This window comes from Pseudopodoces humilis, chromosome 1, assembly GCF_049639895.1.
Source record: "Pseudopodoces humilis isolate 2021_Gansu_Grassland_sample_001 chromosome 1, ASM4963989v1, whole genome shotgun sequence".
NCBI lineage: Eukaryota > Metazoa > Chordata > Aves > Passeriformes > Paridae > Pseudopodoces > Pseudopodoces humilis.
Window position 1 is genome coordinate 50,117,700 of NC_142200.1, and position 23,297 is coordinate 50,140,996.

The 23,297-nt window shown below is 37.3% G+C and overlaps 1 protein-coding gene across 12 annotated transcripts in view; it reads left to right on the forward strand.

Annotated features, from left to right (window-relative positions):
• Window positions 1–23,297, forward strand: part of PTPRM (protein tyrosine phosphatase receptor type M) — a 442,950-nt gene that overhangs the window by 206,816 nt on the left and 212,837 nt on the right. For all 12 annotated transcript variants that reach the window (XM_088050998.1, XM_088051003.1, XM_088051039.1 and 9 more), the window contains one exon: window positions 22,738–23,046. In XM_088050998.1, coding sequence (XP_087907124.1) covers window positions 22,738–23,046 — 309 coding nt within the window. The remainder of the gene's footprint in view (window positions 1–22,737; window positions 23,047–23,297) is intronic.

Consider the following 23,297-nt stretch of genomic DNA (forward strand, 5'->3'; position numbering starts at 1 on the left):
AGAGCTCTTATTTGTAGGCTGCTTTGACAAATTGCTCTGCATTTTAAAAAGCTGCTTCTGACCCTCTTCTTCAATGGTCATAAGGTTATAGGTCCAAGTTTCAACTTGCCTGTGTGAAATAAGGCACCTGCTGAAATGATAAAGCACAATGCTTGTTACAGACCCTTGTACGGGAGAGTGCTGTGAGTTGTTTCCACAGTATCTGACTAACATCATCATGACCCTGAAGAACAACAGGAAAGTGCTGAGGGTTAGAATATGAAAATGGTCACAAAAAAGGCGGTGGAGAGAAGACATGGATTCACAGAAAGAACAGTCAAAGGCCATGGGTGAGGAATGGAGACAAAGAAAATAATTAGTCCAAGGTTAGTGAATGAGGAGGGAATTGGAAGGATCTCGACTCTGGAAGTATGTGTGGAAAATGATCATCTCCCAGAGATGAGGAGGGTAAATATAATAAAACAATGCATGACAAACTGAAAAAAAAGTATATAACAGGTTAAAACACAAATGGCAGCAGGTGGTCCTTCTATTTCATGTGCGATATGAGAAATGTGGATGCCAGAGGGAGTCATTTATCCAGGATAAGTGATTTCAGAATCCCAGGGACTCAAGTAGTGTTTTGGTAGTACAACAGAGACAGAAAGAAGTGGCTTTGGTAATAGGCTGAATGTACAGGGGGGTTTAGAGGGGGGTTGGTGTTGGGGTGCCTTAACCTCTTTCTTGCTCTGCAACTAGAAGAACTGTGCTTTTTCCTTGTGGACTTCTGCCTATGTTATTACTTAACTGTAAGGTCTGTGGTTTATAATTCTGAGTTTCTGTCATCTGGCCCTAAGCAGGTGCTTGTTCATTTTTGGCTTGTTTCTTTTTTTTCTTTTCCTTCCAATTATATAGAAGTAATTATTTATTCATTGTTTTCATTAAACTTTAATAAATACATGAGAGACTAGCTCACATTTTGCTTGAGACATGTTACTCCTTTGCATCTTCATCTTCTTGAAGATAACGGATGAAATGAAGGCTACTACTTGAAATTAAGGCTATAAATTTACAAGTAGGGATTTCAGTCTAATCAATATTTTGCTGATAATGATAACAATTTAATTTTATGATATACCTTGGCTTTATGATGGAGAATCAATGTTTGGACATGAAAAACAGGTGTCAAGTTTGACAGTGACATTCCTGTCAGTATCTGGAGGAGAGTGGATTAAGTCAGCAAGCAGAGCAGTAATTCTGTCAAATACAGTATGTGAGAAACTGATGAAAATTTTGAAACAGTAGTTCTTGCCTATGAGCTTTATTACTTCAATAATATGTTCATCTATTTTTGGTTTTATCTTACATCCCTTCTCCCCCTTTTCTTTCAAGTTGCAATTAAGAATACAAAATGCGTTCTCTCTACTTCAGTCAGTCTCTTTTGTATTGTGTTCTGAGAGCTGAATTTGTTTAATTATGGCATAAGGAAAGCACTGCATTGTGTTTCAATGTTCCTAACAGTTACTGCTTGAAAGAGAACCAGAGTTATGTGGTCATGCAAACAAATACTCCAAGATTTAAAAAAAATGTTGAGAGACAGAAAAGGAGAACACAGATAGAATATATCTAAACACATTTCTTCATCAAATCCACAAGCACTAACAGGAAAAAAGAGTTCCAAACATGTAATTTGCAATCAAAGATAAGAACAAGTGTTGTATTAAATTAAGTAGGAAGCTTTCCTCTAGTGTATAAGAAAGCTCTGATTCTGCAGTCTGTTTTCCTGTACTACTTCAATTTTACCTGTCTACCAGGGAGCATTTTAACAGACAGGAAGAGGCTGAGTAAAACATCTTTGCTATTAGTTATACCTCCTAAGCTTTGGAAAAAGTTCAGATAACATGCTGAAAGCACACTGACTGATAAAAAAATACTGTTTATAATTATGCACATACAGAAATAATGGCATCATTTTGGAAAAGGGTCTCCAAATTCTTTGCGGCTCTAGTAATGTGGAGAGTTCAGGTCTGGCACCAAGTAACAGTGGTCACTGTAGGTCAGCTGCTCACATTGCAGTGGGAGCTGCTCACCTTTGGAGCTGTCTTTGTGCCACTTGCAAAGTCTCGCTTCCTCTCTCCTCTTGTGCCAGCAGGAGCCACTCCATCACTACCAGCTCCCAGTATTGCCAGAAGCATCAGCAGCTGCTACAACTCTCATCTGCAAATTGTGGGGTATAGCAGCACCATGCTGTTTCTCTATGAACAGTTAGAAGATGTCAGTCTTGCTCCCAGCTTACACCCAGCATGTCTGTGCAGCACTTGAAGTGCCTTGAAACAGGCACACTTGACCTTTAATTCTAATAATACCCTTTTAGTGACTAAACCACTAAGTCAGGATATTTTAGCAGAATTCTTCTTGCAAAAGCAAGATGTAGTACATGTGCAGAGCTGCTCTCTGCCTGAGACTGCTCATGTCACCTGAGAAAAAGAACTGGTCTGGGACCAGGAGTTACAGTATCCCTGTATTTTAAATGAACCTTTAACTATTGCCTGCTTTTCTCATCTAAACTGCAAATAAATGAGAAGCTTTTTGCTGAAGATGCTGTGTCTTCATACAGACCTTCAGTTAGGCCCCTGATTCACCTTATTTCATAATGATGTTATTTCATAATAGTACCTTAGCTGAAAATAAAGCCATGAAATTGCTTCTTAGCAATTCTCACCTTGTATTTCTAGTTAGCTTTACCTAGGCAGTGGACTGCTGGGGTAAGCTCTACAATGGACTGAAAAGAGAGAATATGCTTATATTTCCATGCCTTCTAGAAAGAAATCAGTGTATTCCAGAAATCGTCTTTTCCTGATAAATGCATTCAAAGCAAAGAGTGTGCATAGGTAATGAATGCTGCATTCAATTATTGTATCTTTATGGCATTAGCTGCAAGTGGTGATAATGTCCTTTTGATACTCCACTTAGGATCTTAGACTCCCTGGAGAACCTTCCATCATGAAATCTTAGGCTTCAGCATTCTTTGTTCATTGCTGTTTCATTTTCCAGCAGGGTGATCTGTAAAGTTAATGTCCCGTCTTTTATCACATGTGGAAGCCATATGATTCACGTAGATTAAATCTTTTGCCCAGTGGATAAATGTGGATCTGATATTTCATCTCAGAGTGGATATTAAGAGCTGAACAAATGTGCTTCTCTTTGCCTACCTTCTACCTTGCAGGAAAATGACCAAGGAAAACTGTCTTGTTCACAGAAATTGAATTACTCCAGGAAAATGTCATGACAGATTGTAAGACTAAATTTGTCATCAGTCTGGTAGGACAGGCTCATTGCTTGACAATCACAACAGCCCAGTTGCCATATGGATTTTTGAGGCCTGTGCTGCATGCATTCCAAATCCTTGGGTTACAGTTGGTTTCCTGACAGTTACCAAAACGTGACATTGGAGCATTTACAAGAAATACCATTAGCAACAAATCTACTGTGAATCCGTTTGCTAGGAGTCACAAACTTGTCAAAGAAGGCAAGTCAGCAAAGCTTGTGAGAACTGGAGAAAATGTTTTCCCAGGTAGAGATGTCTCCAAATGGTGTTTACAGACTAAATCATCTGCCAACATTATTTCTTCAACAAGGGGAAGGTAGATCTGTGCAGGCTTCTCATTATTCCTAGAGATGGGAACTTTAGTAAATGCTTTCATTAGACAGAAAATGCCTTCACAGTTTTATTGAAAAATAAACCAGTGATGCATTGTATCATAGCCAAATTGCATTACTTCTGAAAACATAGAAATTCATGGATAAACCAGAAACTGTATGCTCAAGCCTTTGGTTGCCAAAAATGAATGAAAGTGTTGCCCAGATATAATGCTGTTCTGTATCACAAGCTATACCTGCCTTGATTTTAAGGCATAAACCCTTCTTCGTGTACTTTCGGGATTTTAAAAAGCATCCAAAATGTAACACAAAAAACATAGAAGCTTTTAATTTTGTGAGATCTGTGTAGTCATCAAATAATTAATGACAGTGGATGCTGACTGTGCTTAATCACACAAGATATTAGTATGAAAGATTAAAGAACCCTCATGTGGAGTGAAGAGAAAACATTAAGTGAAAATATGTGCTTAACAAAAAAATTAAATGAATTGAAAAATGTTTTAAATGTACTGCTTTTTTTTGAGGTTTGATTGCCTCAGGTCTGCTGTATCAGTGTAGCACAAGAACCTCTAGTCCTCCATCTTCTTATTTTACAACTAGATGGTGAACAGTCTGCAAGCACCTTGCAGATACCCTGGGCAATATGCTTGGCTTAGCTTTGTAACATTGTAATTTGTCTTTTGTTGAAAGGAGAGATTTATTTCACTTGCCCTCACATGGCCGATTCTGCCCCTGGATACCATAGGTATCAGGCTGCCCGACCAAAAATGACAGAGTGTGTTTTACTGTGGGCAGTGTTTTACTATAATGCAAGATTGGAATGTTAGCCTGTGGTCACAAGGTGAGCCATTTGCCATCTAATGAAGTTGTTTTTGTTTTGGATACAAGTGAAGCAGTTACTTTTTTAGAAAGTAGAGTCAGCTAGAAAAGGAAAGGAAACCTTAAAAATAACTGGCTCCACTTTGCCCTATGCCTCAAACCATGAATGCTTGATTTTTACAAAGGGCTTCAGCTCTTCTTCCACCTCAGATATCGCATTATACAAGTAACATTTTCTATTTCCACAACATTTTTGAAAAAGTACTTTATCTAGAAAAACAGTCTCAAAGTGAAATGCAATGACCATTCACATCATAATGAGTATATAGATTGTGCTGTCCGCATACTTCTGGTTGGAATAATTGCTAAGTAAAGGTGGTAATTAAAGTTCTTTTTTCTTTCCTTTATCTTCTAATTTTTCATGGTTCTTCTGTATAGAAAACCTTTGTCTCCTCCGGAACGTTGCCAGCAGCTTCCATTCCTTAAAATTCAGCCTCATTTTTGCTGCTGTTCTGCTCCACACACAGCAAGAATGCTCTCCTGTCAGCATCAGAATGCTCATCCTGAAAGCAGTGTAAGGTGCCCCTCTCTCCCCAGCACTTGGGGATGTCTCCTCCTGCCATTGCAGCTTTTCCAGCCAGTTGTGCCTGGTCTGCCAAGGACTGGTTGTGATCTGCAGGCTGCAGTGACTTAGGACAGTTCTGTAGACCAGCTGTCACGCAAAGAGCTCGCTTTTTTTCACCGGACATGCTTCTTAATAAACATCTTATATGAGAGCACAGCCATAAACTTGATGGGAGTCAAGAATAGGAATCCTGTATTTTGTGAAACCGTGCTTTTGCTAAAAAAGAGTATTCTGCTGTTCTGACCTAAGTCCTGATACTACTCCCTCTTTGCTCTTCTCCAGTTTGCATCTTTGTGCAGCGTGTGATTTTCTCTGCTTTCTTTCCATAACTTCTGTAATTATCCACTGCTCTTTAAACTAAAAATCCAGCTATTTATGAACTATTTTGTCTATTTTCAAGAAAGCAAATGATACTAAATTTTTAAATACACCTTTTTCTGATATTGCTTAATAATTTGGTTCAAGATAAAAATTAATGTACTGACATGGCTTTACATAAATTTTGGATATGCAGATGTTTTTTGAAGTGAAACAGCAATCATGTTGCCATATGGACTGCCAGACTTAAATGCATATAAAAATATATTTACACAGGAGTGAGATATCTTCAGATAACTGCTAAATTTCTCTCCTGGTGAGACAAACAGCTACATCTAAGCCATAATGTAATATTTAAGGAATATACAAGATAACCATAAGAGAGCTGAAATAGATATCGACATTGTTTGTGCAATTCTGCAGCTTTATCAAGAAACAATAAAATTCTTTAATTCTTGCAATTAAATAAAAGAATTCAGCATTTTTAGTGATGTCTGTGGTACTGTCAGGCATTTTTCTGCCTGTTACATTTTCATAGTGGCATTTGTATGTACAGTTCTCTTTATAATGATTTCTGGGTGTTACAGGGGGAGCTCTCTATTAGTCAGTGGTTTTGGTAGATTGCCTTCAGAATGTTTCACATGCTCTTCTTCATTCTTCCTTAAAATAAATGGAGAAAGTTTAAACCAGCTATTGGGAATTTTCTTTCAGGATATTCTAGACAGTGCCTTAGGCAAAAAAAAAATAAAAAAATGTGTATATATATAGAACAGCCGTCCTACACATATTTCTTTTGTCTCCATAGTATTGCTATATTCATTTTGTTGTCCATATGTTTCTGTTTTGACTTAAGAGGTAGTTTTCCTGATCATTATGTAGAACTATTTCTGTTTTTAAAAATTGATATGAGTTGCAGGTTCTTTTGAGTCCAATGGGTTTACTTGTTTTAATTTTAGGTAGCTTTTCAGCTGCACTTAGAGCAAAATTGTTTCAACAACATGCAGTCATGTAGGTAATTGTATGACCTGCTGAACATACTGTAAAAAATAATGTGGCTTTAGTTACAAACATTAGGCTTCACCTTTTTCAGGAGATTCTAGCAACATCATAAACAACAGGACTGAATCTTGAGTCATTTGTTCATGCCTTTGAAAACTGTAGATGGAATTATTGCCTTATTTTATGTGAATTCATGGGGATTACTTTTGTATGGACCATGATTAATGCTTATGAAGCTGCCAGAAGCCTCCTAGGGTTTGTACTGCCAGTTGTACCTAACTTCTTCTATGTGTTTTTAATCTTGTTACTGCAAATTCATCTAAAGAAAATTTGAATAAGTGATTTAGCATAAACTTGTAAAAATGTATGCTTTAGACTTCCCTCTGCTAGAAAGCAAAATCACCATAATAATAGGTTCAAATTTTAAGCTTTATGTTTGTGATTTTAAAGCCCTCTTACAAATATGTAAGGTGGCATTGCACAGCATGTATAAACACTACCTGGTTTTGTCTTTTACCTACAGCATTGACGTACAGTGCTTCCCTCCAGTGACAGGTGACATTCTGAGCCAAAGCCTGATTCAAATAACCAACCTTTGTCTTTATTCAGCTGCTTTTTCATAAGCTCTGAATCTGCTAAGCTGAACAGTCAACTAGTACCAAGAAAAGACTTTCTGATGAGACATTTGGCACTTCTGCTTCTTAACAGGGAGTCTGGTTAACTCAAAGAGTTCGCTAAATGCCTCTACATGCTGTAGGAATAACCAAAGGTTTCCATCATCTTTGAGGTCCTTCATTATCCAATTATATGTCTGTCTGCGGTGGGCCCCCCACGCTTCCTGTAGGCAGCTGAAAATAGCTGAAGCCTCTCTTCCAATCTCCACTTCCTGCTGCATTTTGCCAAGGGCAGTGGAGAGAAATGAAGAAAATCAAAAGTGTGTTTCCCTGTTTGTGTCAGACAGCAGCTTTTACTACACCTGTCACTCGGAAGATGAGACAGGATGGGAGCTCTTGGGATGCAACTAAAGCATAGGACATGTCATAATATAGGGTGTATGCGCAGGGATACATGATAGTGCTATATGGTGAACATTTCTCCCAGGGCATTTGCATGCTCAAACAGAACCCTGAGTGAGAAGGATGATAGGATATCATCCTGAATATTGATAAGAGGTTAAACTTAAATGTTCCAATCTCTTGGTGTTAGTGGAAGTGTTGTATTTTGACTTTTGGTGACAATTCAGTATTTGATGGGAAACTTGAGAACGCGTGAGACTTGTCTGTGTTAACTGTTTTCACCTACCAGGAGTGTGTCACCCATGCTCCTGTTAAACTAAGGCAAAACTTAAGGCCTTTGCTAACTTATTTTCTCTAATGGACCTCAGGTATGCCTGTGAGCTTTTTGGGTCTCCTTGCTGTAGGTGGGATCCCGCACACAAGGGATCCTGTGCCCCATATGATCCTGTGGGGAATTGCTGTTCTGCAGCATGCTGGAAAGGGCAGAGGATACATTTCTTCTGAACTCGCAGATCTTTCTTCAGTGCATTGGGCTTCAGAAGTTTTGCTATGACAGCCACATATCATGGCTGTGCAGTGGCTGAATTCACTCGTGAATTCAGAGAGAAAACTACACTTGGGCTTACAGAAACATTTTTCTTATTTTAGCTCGTAATTGAAACCAGATTTTCTCCAGGGATAGTCTTGCCATATTGAACAACTGTAACACTTCCAAAAATTTATCTTTTTTGTTACTGGCAGAAGCCAGTGTTGGAAGTTTCAGATCAGTGAGTTAAATCAAGAATGCTTTTGTACCATGCTAAACATTATTATAAAAATTAGCACTGAAGTGGTTCCTTGCTGTTGCCTGCTGAGTTTTTTCTTCTGTCATAAGCAAAGACCACAGTATGAGGGACCAGTCCCTCCAACCCCCGTTCACCTGTATTCTTTATGATAGTATTAGATATTCAGTTCAGTTCAGTGAAAGGGCTGAAGTGAATTTACATATTCTGAGCTGTCATGTGAGCACCCTCTGCTTTAACTAGTAAAATAAAGATTTTTTTTTTGTTTTGATGGTGTGGTATTTTCCCAGTTAGGAACGACTCTTGTATTAGAATACTTGTAAATATGAATTAAGGTAGTGAAATCTTCAATTAAACAAAGGGAAAGAGAAGTTCTAGTCAAAATATTCTCAGACATCTAACAGTAATTTGCTTTAAGGCTTCTTGTAAGTTCTGTCCATGGAAACTCCTGTTTAATTTAATTCTTAATTAAAATCATTACTCTGTGGCATATCTAACTAATTGTTTAGCAAGAGTAAAAAATGTCTGTGTCTTAATAATTTTCCAGACTTAACGAGCTGTAGTTATCGGAAGAAAGATATTCTTTCTTGGGTCGTTCCTTTTCATATGTCTTGAGTAGTCTTTTGTAATTTTAAAAAATAATATTGTTTTAATTACCATGGTTACATGCTGCTAGTGCTGATATACTTTGAAACGATTGCTTTCTGCTCCAATACTTAATGCAGTGTGAATTCATCAAAAATTAAACACAAAAAAAAATTCTATAGTGCGAAATTTCTTGTTTATTTTAGGCTGCTATCTGTGGAGGCCTTGATACTGTGTTCTTCATCCAGGGAACACTCACTGTACCTGAATGCAACTGAAAATACACAATGAATTCTGCCAAACTAATCTGTGGTGGGCTGACCTTGGCTGGCTCTGGCGGCCTGACACGTTGCTCTCTCAATGCCCCTCTCCAGCAGGACAAGGGAAAAAATAGGATGGGAAAGGTCATGGATCAGGGTAAAGAGAAGCAGATCTCTTGCCAACCACCATCAGACACAAAAAAGACTCAATTTGGGAAGAATGAATATGTTTTTTTGTGATTTGAAATAGACTTGAGTCATGAGAAACAGAGAAATGGAAACAGTGAGATTACCTGTCCTCAGAGCCGTGTCCTGCAGTGTATTGGTTGGGGCCAGCTGGAGTTACCATCCCCAGAGGTATTTAGAAGGCACGTTGATGTGACATTTGGGGATGATGTTTAGTGGTGGGCTTGGCAGTGCTGTGGTTAATGTTGGACTCAGACTTAAAGATCTTTTCCAAACTTAACATTTCTATCATTCTATTTTATGATTCTATAAATATCGAAGTACTTTGCAAACAGAGGATTTAGTTATTCAGATCGGTGGTATTGAATGGGATTTCTGTGATCTTACAGTGACAAGTACCTAAGTCAGAAACTGAGCTGAGGTTTCAAGTCCTCCAGTACAGGTAGGTATCTTTCCACTGAAAGTTATTGCTGTGGATAATACTGATCCACACAGACTTCAGCCAACGGATTGGATACGGCAAACAAGCTTTTGTGGACTTGAAGTCTCTGTTGTTTTGTCTTTCTGTGGATTTTTTTTTCCATTTTGTCTGTGTGGTTTAGCTTGGAGATCCAGTCAGGAAAACTTCACAGGAGTGTTTGCATCTACTCTGCATGGGTGCCATGTGACCTTGTGCGCTGTGTGCCGTTTTGGGCACCACAATGTAAAAAAGATACTGAGCTGTTATGGAGTGTCCAAAGGAGGGTCGCAAGGATGGGGAAGGGCCTGAAGGGGAAGCCATAAGGAGAACATCTGGAGTCTATTGGTTTGTTCAGCCTGGAGAAAGAGGTGACTGAGGGGAGATCTCATTGCAGGTACAACTTCCTCGTGAGGGGAAGAGCAGGGACAAGCACTGATCTCTGCTCTGTGCTGACCAAGGGAACGGCCTGAAGTTGTGTCAGGGGAAGTTTAGGTTGGATATCAGGAAAAAGTTCTTCACTGAAAGGTAGTTGGGCACTGGACCAGGCTCCTCAGGGAAGTGGTTGCAGCACCAGCCTGGCAGAGTTCAAGAAGCATTTAGACAATGCTCACAGGCACACAGTGTGACTCTTGGCGTGTTGCCTGCTGGGCCAGGAATTGGACTAGATGATCTTTGTGGGTCCCTTCCAACTCTATGTTTCTATGATCTGGTACAGCAAGATCAGTTAATATTTATACCTTATTAATGGCTGCTTTCTGTTTTTGTAGATTACCTATTGGAAATGGATTCTGAATTTTACAATCCTTACTACAAGTCAATGAAATTATTTATTCCTACAGAAACAGTTTAAAATGCAGTTGTGCTATTGTACTGGCAGGCTTAAATAAACATAAACCAGATGCTCAGTTGTGAAGAAATTTCTGGTTTAAGTTGGTTATACATTATACGAATATTTCTAGATTTTCTGTGGATATATATACTAAATCCAGCAAACCATTTCTATTTGCATATAGATTCCTGACAAAAAAATAAGCATCATCATAATTCAAGATTATAGTAGACGAACCCTACACCATTCTGCAGATTCAAAAGCAGCAGCTCTTCTATTGTTGCCTTCTCATTTGGTTCAATTATGAGTTACAATAAGAGCTTATATTTTCTATCATGCAAATGCAAATTTTGATACTTAAAATGTATGGTTTATATCTTTCTGAATATTTCCTATTTTCTAAAATTAAACTGCTTTAAAACTTCATTTTCATTTTTAAATGAGGACATGTCTGTGGCTATTCACTGGCCTAGAACTCCAGGAACTGCTGATTTTAAGCTGTTGTAGGTGTTTGTTGCTTTTTATATGTTTGGATTTTATGATTTTTTGCTTCTTCTTTACTCTTTTCCCAGTTACGATAGGAAAAGCACACTGAAAGATTAAAACTTTGCAAACTCTGAGCAGTTCACAAACTGTAACATATTATCCTGAATTTTTCAGTTTGATAATTGTGATAAAGACTGGGAAATGCTGGCAATGAGAAATTTCTGTGTTTAGAAGAAAACTGCATGATTTATAACAGATGTCATCAATTTATAAATTCAAATTAGAGTAACTTGCAAATAGTGACTGTACAGTACTTGTTTTTTATTACTTGGTGTATGACCTTTTTCAGCATTAGAATTATTTTACATTAGTTCAGTTCAATTGGAAAAAAAACAATGCTTAATGGACTTTGAATCCCAAGTCATTGATGATAGAATTGGATAGTTTTCAGATTTATTTAATTGCTGTCATATGCAGTTCTGTAATTTGTCACACCATCTTGTGTCTGGTGCACTTTTACTGTGTTTTTCTTGAGTTGTGTGGTAAAACTGTGATCCAGTGCTCCTGAGTGATTTGCAGAGCCATTTGGTTCTGTCTCAACAGAAGAGCAACTGCCTGTCTTGGACCAGTGAAACTGTAATGTAGTCGTGGGCCCTCTCCTTTGCTCACGTTCACAGGTACTTTAGCAACCTCCCATAACCTCTGCTTCCTGAATATTTGATGGCTGCTTTGTGCTCTTCCATGTCAGTTATGGTTCTGGCATAAATGCACAGGTTCTTTAATCCATTTGACAGGACCAAGTTTAGAGGAAGGGAAAGAAGCAAAAGGACATAGTCAATGCAAAGTGACTTGTAGTGTTTAAAGCAAGGGATGCTGGAGGCAACAGAGGGAAATGTAGTCCTGATAAATGTTTAATCTTTAGTAGGACTAGAGAAAGGAAATAAACAAAACAGGCTCAAGATCTCATGTGTGGAAATAAAGCATGGTTTAAAGGAAATAACCAACACAGGATTGACTAATGTGTGATACACATTACACAAAAGCATATTTTTGTTCCTATTTTCCTCTTTATCCCATGCTTGTGTTTGTTTATCCGTATTCTTTTTGTCAGTAGACCATATATTTCTGTATTGAGGCAGATACCAAATTCTCAGGCATATATGTTTTTATGGGAATCTTAGGACTGTTAAATCTTAACAAGAATTAATTTGAACCAGTTTACCATCCAGTACACCCCCTTTTCCCAGATGTTCTCCTTTCTCCTCTGCTGGCAGTTTATTTACTAAAATGTATCAGAAACAATGATGGGCTAGTTTCTTCTGTGTTTCGTGCTTCAATATAACAATATAAATTCCCTTCATCAGCAAACATGTTTGCTTTTTATGGGGAGTGGCATAGCAAAGACTGGTTGTAAATAGCTTCTTGATCTGTTCCAGGAAAATTCAAAAACATCTACCAGAGAGAGAGCGATGTGTGTGATTTCTTGAAGTATTTTCTAGATATAGCAGGAAAAAAAGGTTGAATATATTCAACCAATAAATCAAGAGTGTATCATCTTAATGTAAGTACTTTCCAAAAACTTTAATTTACAAAATACTGTTTCTAGTTGAATACTGCAACTGATCCTGAAGTCAAGTGTTTCAGTTAGTGGCAAAGTTTAGTATCAGAGACAAAGATGACATTTGAGATTGTGGATGAAAAAACATCTTGAATTACTTAGTAGCTAGTAACTACTCAGGTTTGGATGAAGCTCCTGTAAAAGTCCTGAGGACAGATCTAACATGAGGACATGTATCCAGACTGGGTGGCAAATACATAGGAGATTCTTTTGGGAAGTGAGTCTTGTCACAAATTAAACAGATGATCTTATCAACTATACAGTACTTAGATGTTTATGGTAGTTAGCACATAATACTGTAGTAGGAAGACAGAATATTCTGTTCCCCTTTGACATGCATGTAAGCTCAAAGTTTCTTTACCAGTTGTTGCAGAGAATCTGATTCATTTATCAGGTTTATGCATTTGAGAGTTATTTGTCAGAACTGATCTCACTGTACATCATTTGGTTAAGGTTGACTGCACATGTCAGATTAGAAAGAATGGTAAATACACATTTTAGATGAGTAACATTGATTGGTGGCATTTTTTTCTTCTACGTAGATTTATATGACCATGTTGTCCTGTCATCTAGGTTCAATCTAGGTTCTGTTTTCAATCCCCAATTTAGCTACCACCTCTGTATGCAACAGCTCTGAAATGATGTGATTTGTCAGTGGTGATAGCCCACAGTGATAACCAGAACACACGGCTGCATCTTACTCTGACTGATTTGTGAAACAGCATTGCCCATTTATTCTTTTGTGCAATATAATAAACAGTCTATGGGCTTCTACTTTCAGGGCAGGTATTGAACAGCTGAAACCTTCACTAATTTACACAATGGTTTATCTTTTCTCCGGTTGGCTTTAGGGGTAACTCAGGCAGCTGTACCATAAAATGTGAGGAGTTTGAGCATGCTAATCTGTCACACATTAGAGCAACGGTGTATGTTTTGCCATTAGTACTAGTCACAATTAGAAGGTGATTGAGGCACTGTAAAAAATACATGTACTTTATTGGCATATGGAGAGAATGGTTTACCATCTTACAATGCCCTAAATGTATTCCAGCCATTTCTAGGAAAATGGACTAGAAAAATTGATTATTCCCTCACACTAGAACTTCTAAATGTTTTTAATGTTCTCCTGCATCCCCATTTTTTGAGCAGTGAATAGAAGAGTGTGTGTTACATTAATGTAATTACCTGTCTTTGTAGTGTGTGGTCAAATTGTGTCTTGTTGTTCTCATGAATATGTTTAATTATGAGCCACCCACCTGCACCATTCCTTAGTATATCTGAAAATTTTTGTATTGACCCATGAAACCAGATTGTTTTACATTAACTGAATGCAGTTCTGTGTTCTGATAAATGTGTGGAGGAGGTATGTCAGGTGGCCACAAAAGCAATTTGTCAGACCTTCGATTTCTTTTGTGTTGCCTGCATCTTCTCACATATGAGCAGCATCTGATCTGCATTCTGTATAAACTGGCCTGAAAGTCTGTGCCAGCTTCTGAAGGGTGCCACAGGTGTGGAGGTGCATGTCTGCCTACATCTGACACATGTCTGTGTCAGCTCAGCAGATGATGATGTGTTGTGTTACGAAACCATGGAGAAGTGATAGAAAAGGACAATAATGACACTGTAAAGCAGTCATGTGGTAACTCAGTCAAAGGGTTAAATTTAAATGCCTATGATAGATCCAGTCGAGAGGGACAGTATATGCACCATGGCTTATTTGACTTCAGTTTTCCTCAAAGATTATTCTGATCCAGCATCTATCAAAGGTAGAGCCAAGAAATGTAGCTTCTACCAGAAACAGGCACTCTATTTGCCATCTTGCCATGGTAATTCTTCTGAGAGTTTTTTGTCATCACCTTTTAATTCTTCTTGATTTACATGTTCATGGCAGTTCCTGGGGTGAAGTTGGGATAAATTGTTACTGCCATATGTGTGAAGTGGAAAGTATATGTCTGAACTCTTTATTTTTCATTTCTGTTAGATTTGTGATTTCTTCATGCAAAAGAAGGAATACCTTAAGAACACGTGCTTGCCTGTCTTTCAAACTCTGTAGAATTAGCTTGTCATGAAATGTAGAACTAATGTGTAGTTGTAGAAACCACTGCCAGCATTTTCCTCACTAGTGGCTGATGGCTAAGAAGATTTAGAAATGAAAGGGGTTATTATAAAGTGATTACTGAATAGCTAGGTATGTCATTTTAAACAAGCAACAAAAATCTGTGTTGCAGATTTGGAATGTAATCTTGTTTGTATCATTCATACTTAAAATCTGATTTTGATTGTGGAGGAGTAATCATGTAATGTAGGTAATTTGACAAAAATATATCAAATTATGTTTTTCTTTCATACCTTATTTAAATGTATTAGAATTTAAATGATTTACCATTCAGAGTATACCTGTAAAATGACAACATAAAGAAATATGGGATTCAGTTTACATGGGTTCAGATTTAAATTTTACTATGAAGTGAAACATTCATATCAACCCTCTCATGAAAGGAAATACTGTACAGAAACCAACAAAAATGTTATTACCTTTAAAAGGATGTAATGGATGATTAAAAGGGTATTATTGATGATTAGACCAATATATTTTGCAAATGTGAATGTCAGCCTGAAGACATAGGCCTCATGGAATACGTGTAGCCATGAATTGGAGAAGAGGTAAAAAGTTAAGGAAACTTCTCATGCATGATTTTATTACTCATTCATGTTTCTGTGTCAAGTGCTTGTAGTAATATATTCCTAAAAGCTTAGTTCAAATGCTTGATCTGGTTTCAAGCAACAGCTGCACTTAATTTTTATAAGCAGTGAGCTGACGCCTTAGATGCTTACTAGAATTTGCTCTCCATGGATCTTCTATAGTTGGCTAAATATTATGGTTCTCTCTCAATAATTCCTATATCTTAGCTTGTGTCTCATCTAGAAATACCACAGAAAAAATTATCCTAGTGATGATGTGATACTAGTATTTAGGATCCTTCCTGGAAAAAGTAGACATCTACTATGTCTCACATTTGAATTTGTGAAGTGAGTAACAATTCAAGCAGGCTTATTATAAGAATTTGGCCTATGAATTTTGTTGCTGTGAGCTGTGAGTATTTTATTGTTTTCTGAGCTCCCACATTTTGGAACTAACCTCTTTTGGCCACAAAGTACAGAGAAAAAAAGCAAATTTCAATGCTGTATTTTAATGGGTTAGAAATGAGGCTGAGTACTGGGATTCTGTGGCTTTTACTGATGAACTTCAACCTTGACCAGGTAGTTCAATTTCTTCTGAGTTTCACTTTCTTTGGATATGTACTAGGAGAGCATGCTTTTGTCATACATGATAGAGATACATAAGGTTTGCCTACACAATACTTGAAGTATTCAATTACTAGAAAGTAATCAGTGGAAGCACGGTCTTGCATCTGGTTCCACACTGAAGAAAAATGGCATTAGCTGTAATCTTCTGGCAAAAGATTAATATAAGATTAAGTATAATCTTCATGGCAGTTTTGGAGGTGCTTTGGGGGATGCTGGCTTTCCTCTTTTACCTGGTAGACTGTTGGCATCTTGACCAGTAAATAGAGGCTGAGAAGAAGCACATGCTCTAAATGTGATTCTTCCAGTTCTCAGATGATGGGAAGTGGTTTAATCCAGAGAAAGAAAACTATCTGTGGTAGTGGGTGCACTGAGATTCTTTTAATTTTTTTTTTTTACTTCAGTCTAGTCCTGTTGGCACCTCTCTGTCCATTGTGACGCTGTGGATTCTGATCATGACAGTAAAGGTTCTGAGGGAATTGTGTGCTTATTCTTGCTTCTCAATGCCCTTAAGTCTGCAGTAACGAGAAAGATCCCCACAGGCTATTGCTCAAAGCTAGTAGGCTGATTTTAGAATATGTACATCCTTCTGTTCTTCTTTCGCTGGCATTGTGACTGTGGAAGACAAATTAATATAATTGAAAGAATATAATCAAAAAGAAGAAAATATTTTTAAAAACAATACTATTAAAAAGAAGCCATTTTGCCCAGAATTGGAGCAAGCATTTATTGTCTAGTTTTCAGCCTATATTTTATATATATGAAAACCTGATTATTTCTTCCTCTGTGGCCTTGCAGGTGACTACCATTTCAGTTTTGCTGTCACATTGTTATTTCTTTCATTAGCACTGAAACTCTGCAGGTCTTGCATCACAACATTTTTTAAAGTGTCAGGGAGTACATTTAGAAGTCTGATAGAAGTGCTGCTTTTCTGTGGGAGGCATCTGGTTTTTCAGTAGAAACATATTCTTTTTGAAATGTTATTAGTTAGTAATATGAAATATTGGTAAGAATTTTAAATAAAAGCATTTGTAATCTTTCCAGGAGATGCTGATATCTTCTGTGGTCTTTTGCGTTTACCTGAATAACCTTAGTAACTGTTGCTATCAATTTCCATGGCTGCTCCATGAGTGTCATTTCATATGACACCACTGTTTCACAGATTTGTAATTATTCTTTGCTGGTTTTTAACATTTTTGGTTGTTTCCTGAACATGCTGTGCACTGAGATGAATAAAATGACCAACCTCTAATGTGCTGCTCTTAACTCAAAGGTTGTTTCTGGATCTTCAACAGTTTTGTGCACACTGGCAGCTTAGTCTTCGTTTTCATTTTAAAATAGTGGGACTAAGCAGTACAATCACACCACCATCATCATATTAGGATTTTGATTCTGTTCATGAGTCACTTGTCCCTTTGTTTCTTTGTTTGCCCTCTCCTTGTTTGAATACTTTCTTTTATAACCCAAATAATGGGCAGTATGAAAAATCATGTGGTAAAGTGTTCCTTTTCTTCCTCTAATCCTAACTACAAAGCAGTTCTTTGTATTAACAAATCTGATTTAAATAAAAATGTGTTAAAAAACTCTGAAATTGCACCACCCAAAATCTTGCTCATTGTTTCTTTCCTCAACTGCATTCCACAGTTTTTGGCAAACTGGAATTCAAAAAACCCTGATCTGTTATCAGACCAGATAAATCATGTGGCATTTGGAGCAAAGAAGAGCTCTTTTTGAACTTCAATCTGTTGTTGAAGAACTCAGATGAAGAATAATTGCAGTGTAAAAATCACACCATCACAGTTGAATGTGATCGTTTACAAAACTGTCTTACCAAGTTTGCAAACAACCTTGAATTGTTAGCAGTCATGTGTAGATTAGATTTCAAATCAATTGAGGACAAGCCAAACAAGTAAATTATTCTACCTATATTCTTGTTCGGTGTTGACTGTAGATGTATACAAATGTAGAGATTTGTTTTCTAGAAACAAACCAAATGTTGTTACTTTGATAGCAGCTGGCTCACAAGCCATGTTTTCTGTTCCCCTGTAGGTGGTCTCCATCACTGTAATGTGCAAGCTCCTTGCAGGTGTTCATGAAATTCTATGTGACACCCTCAGATACTGGTGCTAGAATACTGTGGCTCTCACTTTACTCAGAGGGAATTGATGTGAAAAGATGTTAAGTGATTTGAATGTGACTGCTTAGGCAATCTGTAAAGTAGTCTTTACATTTAATTATTAATTAACGATTGTGTTATTAAAAGCTATATAGGGGATAACTTAAATCTCAAATGATTCACTTTTCATCTTAAATTTGTATATTATTCTATTCTACCCATCCCTAACTTTCTGTGGAAGGACAATAGTCTGGTCTAAAATTTCAGTCCTGAGAGTTGTTGCATAGCTAAACTCCACTAATAGTTTGCCTAGACAAGAAATAAATTCTTAATTCCTATTGTTAGGTGCCTTTCAAATTGTATCTAACACATACCAGATGTCTGTAGCTACCAGAGTACCATGGAGTGGCAAAAAACCACCATGCCATTCCTTTCTTCTTCTTATCTCAGCAGGTCTGTGCAGGCTGTGATGAAAAGACAAAACTTCCAGTCTTGAGTTTTCATCCTAAGCCCAAGTTTTGATGATCAATGATGGGATGCTAAAAATACACCTAAATGTCTCTGTGATTCTGAAATTGAGTTTCTGAAAAAGCATTGTACTTGTGGTAAAAGGTAAAGAGTGAAGTTTGAGAGAAATGAGCTGTGAATTGCAGCTGCAATGGAAATTGATCCTGTCTGTCAGTCTGTGCTCCGTATTCTCAGGAAAACAGAGTGAAGCAGAGAAGGAGCCAAGATCACTGATTAAATGGGATGCTAAATTGCCAAGGGCTAGAACCAGGCTTGTTGGTCCCTCAGGTCAGAACTGCAACTGTCAGAATTCACTGCCTGATTCCCTGCTGAACCTGGCAGAAGAGCAGTATGAAAAATGCTGCAGGCACCAGCAGGGGAATGGGTAAAGAACTACCTGGCTGAGCTTCAGGGCTTGACAGACAGTGTGTTCCTTTGGGAGGAAAACCTTTTCTCTTATGAGGTGGGCAGCCTCATTTTCCCCGTTTGCCTCATGATTTGTACCAGTAAGGTGTAAGAAAATAGTTGGAGTACTGAGGAGCAACAGAGGCTCGGTTCACTTAGAAATCTGCAGTGGGTGGAGAGATCTGGCTGTGTAACTCCTGCAGGTGGGCATTTACTGAGCAAGGAGGAGGCAAATGCTCAGCAAATGGTGCTCGTGCTGTGAACTACATATGTTGTATATAATACAGTCGGTGTGGTGTGTTGAACTCCGTATTCTTCTACTCTAGAATGTGTGATTTCAGCTGTGATCAAAACTGTGAAATGACACTTTTCTGTGTAGCTATCACTTACCTTACCTGGTGCAAGATAACAACAACAGACCATTGCTGGGATGACAGCCTTCCACTTCACAGGGATAGTTAGTGCAAGTCTCATGAGCACAACAGCGGGGTCTCTGAAGGATGCCTACTTCACTTAAAGTTGGGAACTCTCCATGGGAAAGGATAAATTCTGCAGAAAATAAAATCAACTAACTGAAGGTGTCATGCTGTAGCAATTAATTCAGCTTTCCCTTTTAAGTCATGGTCATTAGCTGTCATTCTTTTAGTGCTGCTTAACAGTTACCTTTCCCCAAGTATCCTGCATCCTGCCTGATGAAGAGCATATACCTTCCAGTGTATTGGAAGTGATGTGCTGTGCTCTCAGAACCATATTACATTAGAGATAGATAGATAGATAGATAGATAGATAGATAGATAGATAGATAGACAGACAGACAGACAGATAGATAGATAGATAGATAGATAGATAGATAGATAGATAGATAGATAGATAGATAGATAGATAGATAGATAATTAGAATTTTTTTTTCACAGTTAGGCTGGTCAGTCATTAGAATAGGTTGCCTAGGGAGCTGTAGGGAGTGATAGTCCCTAGAGGTGCTTAGAGGCATCAGGATCTGGCACTGGGTGATATGATTTAGTGGTTTAGGGGTTACAGTGACAATGCTGTGTTGACAGGTGGACTTGATGATGTTGAAGATCTCTTCTAATCTTCACGATTCTGTGATTCCATTCTGTGAAATATTTCCTCTGTCGTATGCAGTGATACCTCCAGAGAAGTTCAGTTTAGTTGATAAATTGATAAAATTGAATCTTCATTTTCTATATTTTGTTGCACTAACTACTATTTTTCAGGGCTGTTTTGAGCCACGTGGCTTTTTTAATCCCAAAATTCTGTTGTTACCTTAGCCTTTTTTTTTTTCTGGTTAAAAATAGCACCATTAAAACAGTCATTAATGACAGGCTTCATTAGGGCCCTGTCAGTTGCATAATCTCTGAATGAATGGTAGGAAAAATGGATACAAGCTGTCTACCTATCTGATGCTGTGGGTTACAGAATCAAGTCAGGAGCCAAAGCAACCAGGGTATTGGCCTTGTCTGATGAGCTTTGTCCTGTGAATATCAAGGGAAGCTGTATAGTCTCTATCTTTTACAATCTAAACTCTTTTTTCCCTTGTCTCTTTTGTTGGAGGTGAAAATGTAGCTGTCATTCTCTTAGATTTAACTAGAGGGCTAACTTGTACTTTTTATTAAGGTAACATGACATAAGAATACCTTTGTCCTGGGCAGAAATCTTGGATAGGTTTTGATCCATATATTTTGTACAGACACTCAATTTCTCTTTTAAAATGCTATGAATTAGGTTTATGTCTCTAACAAAATGATTTCTCAGCTCCCCTGTGAATTTTCTGATACGCCCACTGTGGAGCTAAGCAGGCTGTTCCATATTCTTTCAGCCAGGAGCTTCAATTGTTTAATGTTGTATGTCAGGGTCACCTCAATTTTTTTGGTTTTTTATTTCTGTTTAGCCCATTCAGATACAATTACAGTTACACAATACCTCTCAAGCGTCCTTTGCTATTCATCATCTCACCTAAAACAAAAAATTCTTAGAAGCTGAAATTAAATTAAAAAAAACAAAACAGGAAAACTCATTTTCCATTAAGTTTATGTCTAAACTACACAGAAGTAAATGTTTAGGAAATTATTGAGTCCATATGCCAGTCCTTGAGGTTTGCTTCATATAAATTTTAATTGTGGTGGCAAGAGAAATGTGGCAAAGCTCCCAGATGCCAGAATTCTTAGCTGGGATGCCTGAATGTGGAAGCAGATAAATGGCTCAACAGCAATTTATGCTTAGTGGAGACATTTTTACCTCTCAGTCAAGTCACTAGAAAGGAGACCAGGATTAGAATTTGGTTTGTTTTTCCATTTTTTCACCAATTGCCAAATATTCTGTACTGGTTATCAACATTGTTTGACAGTGAAAATTAATTTAAAGAAATTTAAAAAGCAGCTGGATGATTTAAAAGGGGAAAAAAATATCCTTCTTTGTAGATGTTAGAACAAGCAATTTCTTAACACCTTTTCTTCAAGGAGTTAAGATGAATAACATCTTTGAACAAATATTTCAAGCATGCAGGGATTATGTTAAAAAGTAAAAAGATGAAATCCTGTGTAAATTGTTTAGAACATTCCTGGTGAAGACATGTTGATTAATAAACATAAAAGGAGGAAGATGCATATTAATTTGTTTACGTATAAGAGTGTTCTAACTCATTAAAAGTCTTCTAAGTGTTTAACTAGTGAAGCAGTGGATAAAACCTGACATTGTCTTTAATCTTTTTGAGGACTGAAATATGAAAAAAACCCAGATTATTGCTAAATATGTATAATAGCTCCGTTAATGACAGTGTTTTGAAAACGTGGGGGGTGTCAGCTCAGTGGTTCTGCTGTAATATGGTGGAAATTTTAATTCACTTTTCTGTCTCAGTTGCTGTGACCAGTAGGACTGAGAAAAATTTAAGTTTATCTAACACAGTCTTTGGTGCTTGTGTATAGATTTTGGTAGTTTTTACTGATGGCTCATTTTCAACTGGGAGATCTCTAGAAAAGCACAGATGCAGGAGAATATCTTGTTTGTTTTGTATCTTTGCTAAACCACTATAACACTCTGAGGTATTTGCACTATTAACAGCTAATGTTTTTGTGGGAAAAAACCCTATGATCTGTTCTAAAGAAATTTGAATATTAACGTAATGTCCTGGACAAACAGACTGAGAAATTGCATTCAGTCTAAGTTAAAAACAAATAAATAAGAAGTAGCTGAAGAGCTATCTAGCCTTTGTATGAACAGTCCTGCAAGAAAATCAACATATATTTGCAAGTTTACTCTGAAATGACATTTTCTTTTTAGATAATTGTTTTGTGCAGGTTTTTGCTCTGAAAGTGTTAATACAAATAACTTGTGCAAAAGGAATCGGTCATGCTTACTTTTTGCAAGCAACAGATAGGTAAAAAAGTGTCATCTCACATGTACCATGCAATTTGAGTTGAATCATAAGAACTTTTCAGTGTTTTGTTTCCTCTTTGTTTTTCGGAAGACACTGCTCACTCTTTTCTCCATTTTTTCCTGTTTTTTCAGAGACTATGCTTCTATTATACTATACATAATATTCTATTATTCTATACATAATATTCCATTATTCTATATAATATTCTATATATAAAATACTATATATTATTATATATATATATATATTTATAAAACCATTCTGTGAAGCAATGGATTTCTGTTTCTGCTTATCTGTCATACTTGTAGAACTGTACAACTTCCTTCTCATGTGACTATTATAATACGAAGAAGTAATCACACCAGAATTATGCTGGTAATTTTGCAGATCCGATGCGTGGGCCACGAAGACTGGAGGTTGTGGAGATCAAATCTAGACAGATCACTATTTGCTGGGAGCCATTTGGGTATAATGTCACACGTTGCCATCGCTACAACCTCACAGTCCATTACCGCTACCAGGCTGGAGGACAGGAGCAAGTGAGAGAGGAAGTCAGCTGGGATACAGAGAGTTCACATCCCCAGCACACAATTACCAACCTATCACCATACACAAATGTCAGCATCAAATTAGTATTGATGAATCCCGAAGGACGGAAAGAAAGCCAAGAACTTGTCGTGCAAACGGATGAAGATGGTGAGTTTTTGTGTTTACGTATACATGGTGCATGACCTGATAGCATACATTTTCTGTATAGGTGCATGTTCTACTTTCATTAAAATTTTTAACAGTTTTTATACCAGCCTCACCAATTTTTATGAAACTTAATTATTAGAGTGATCTTTCACATAACGTATAACATCCCACGATAGTTTAATCATTTCATCATTAAACTTGTAACTTCTGCTTGAACTGTGTTCTCCTTCTCTAAAGTTCCAGTATCAGTT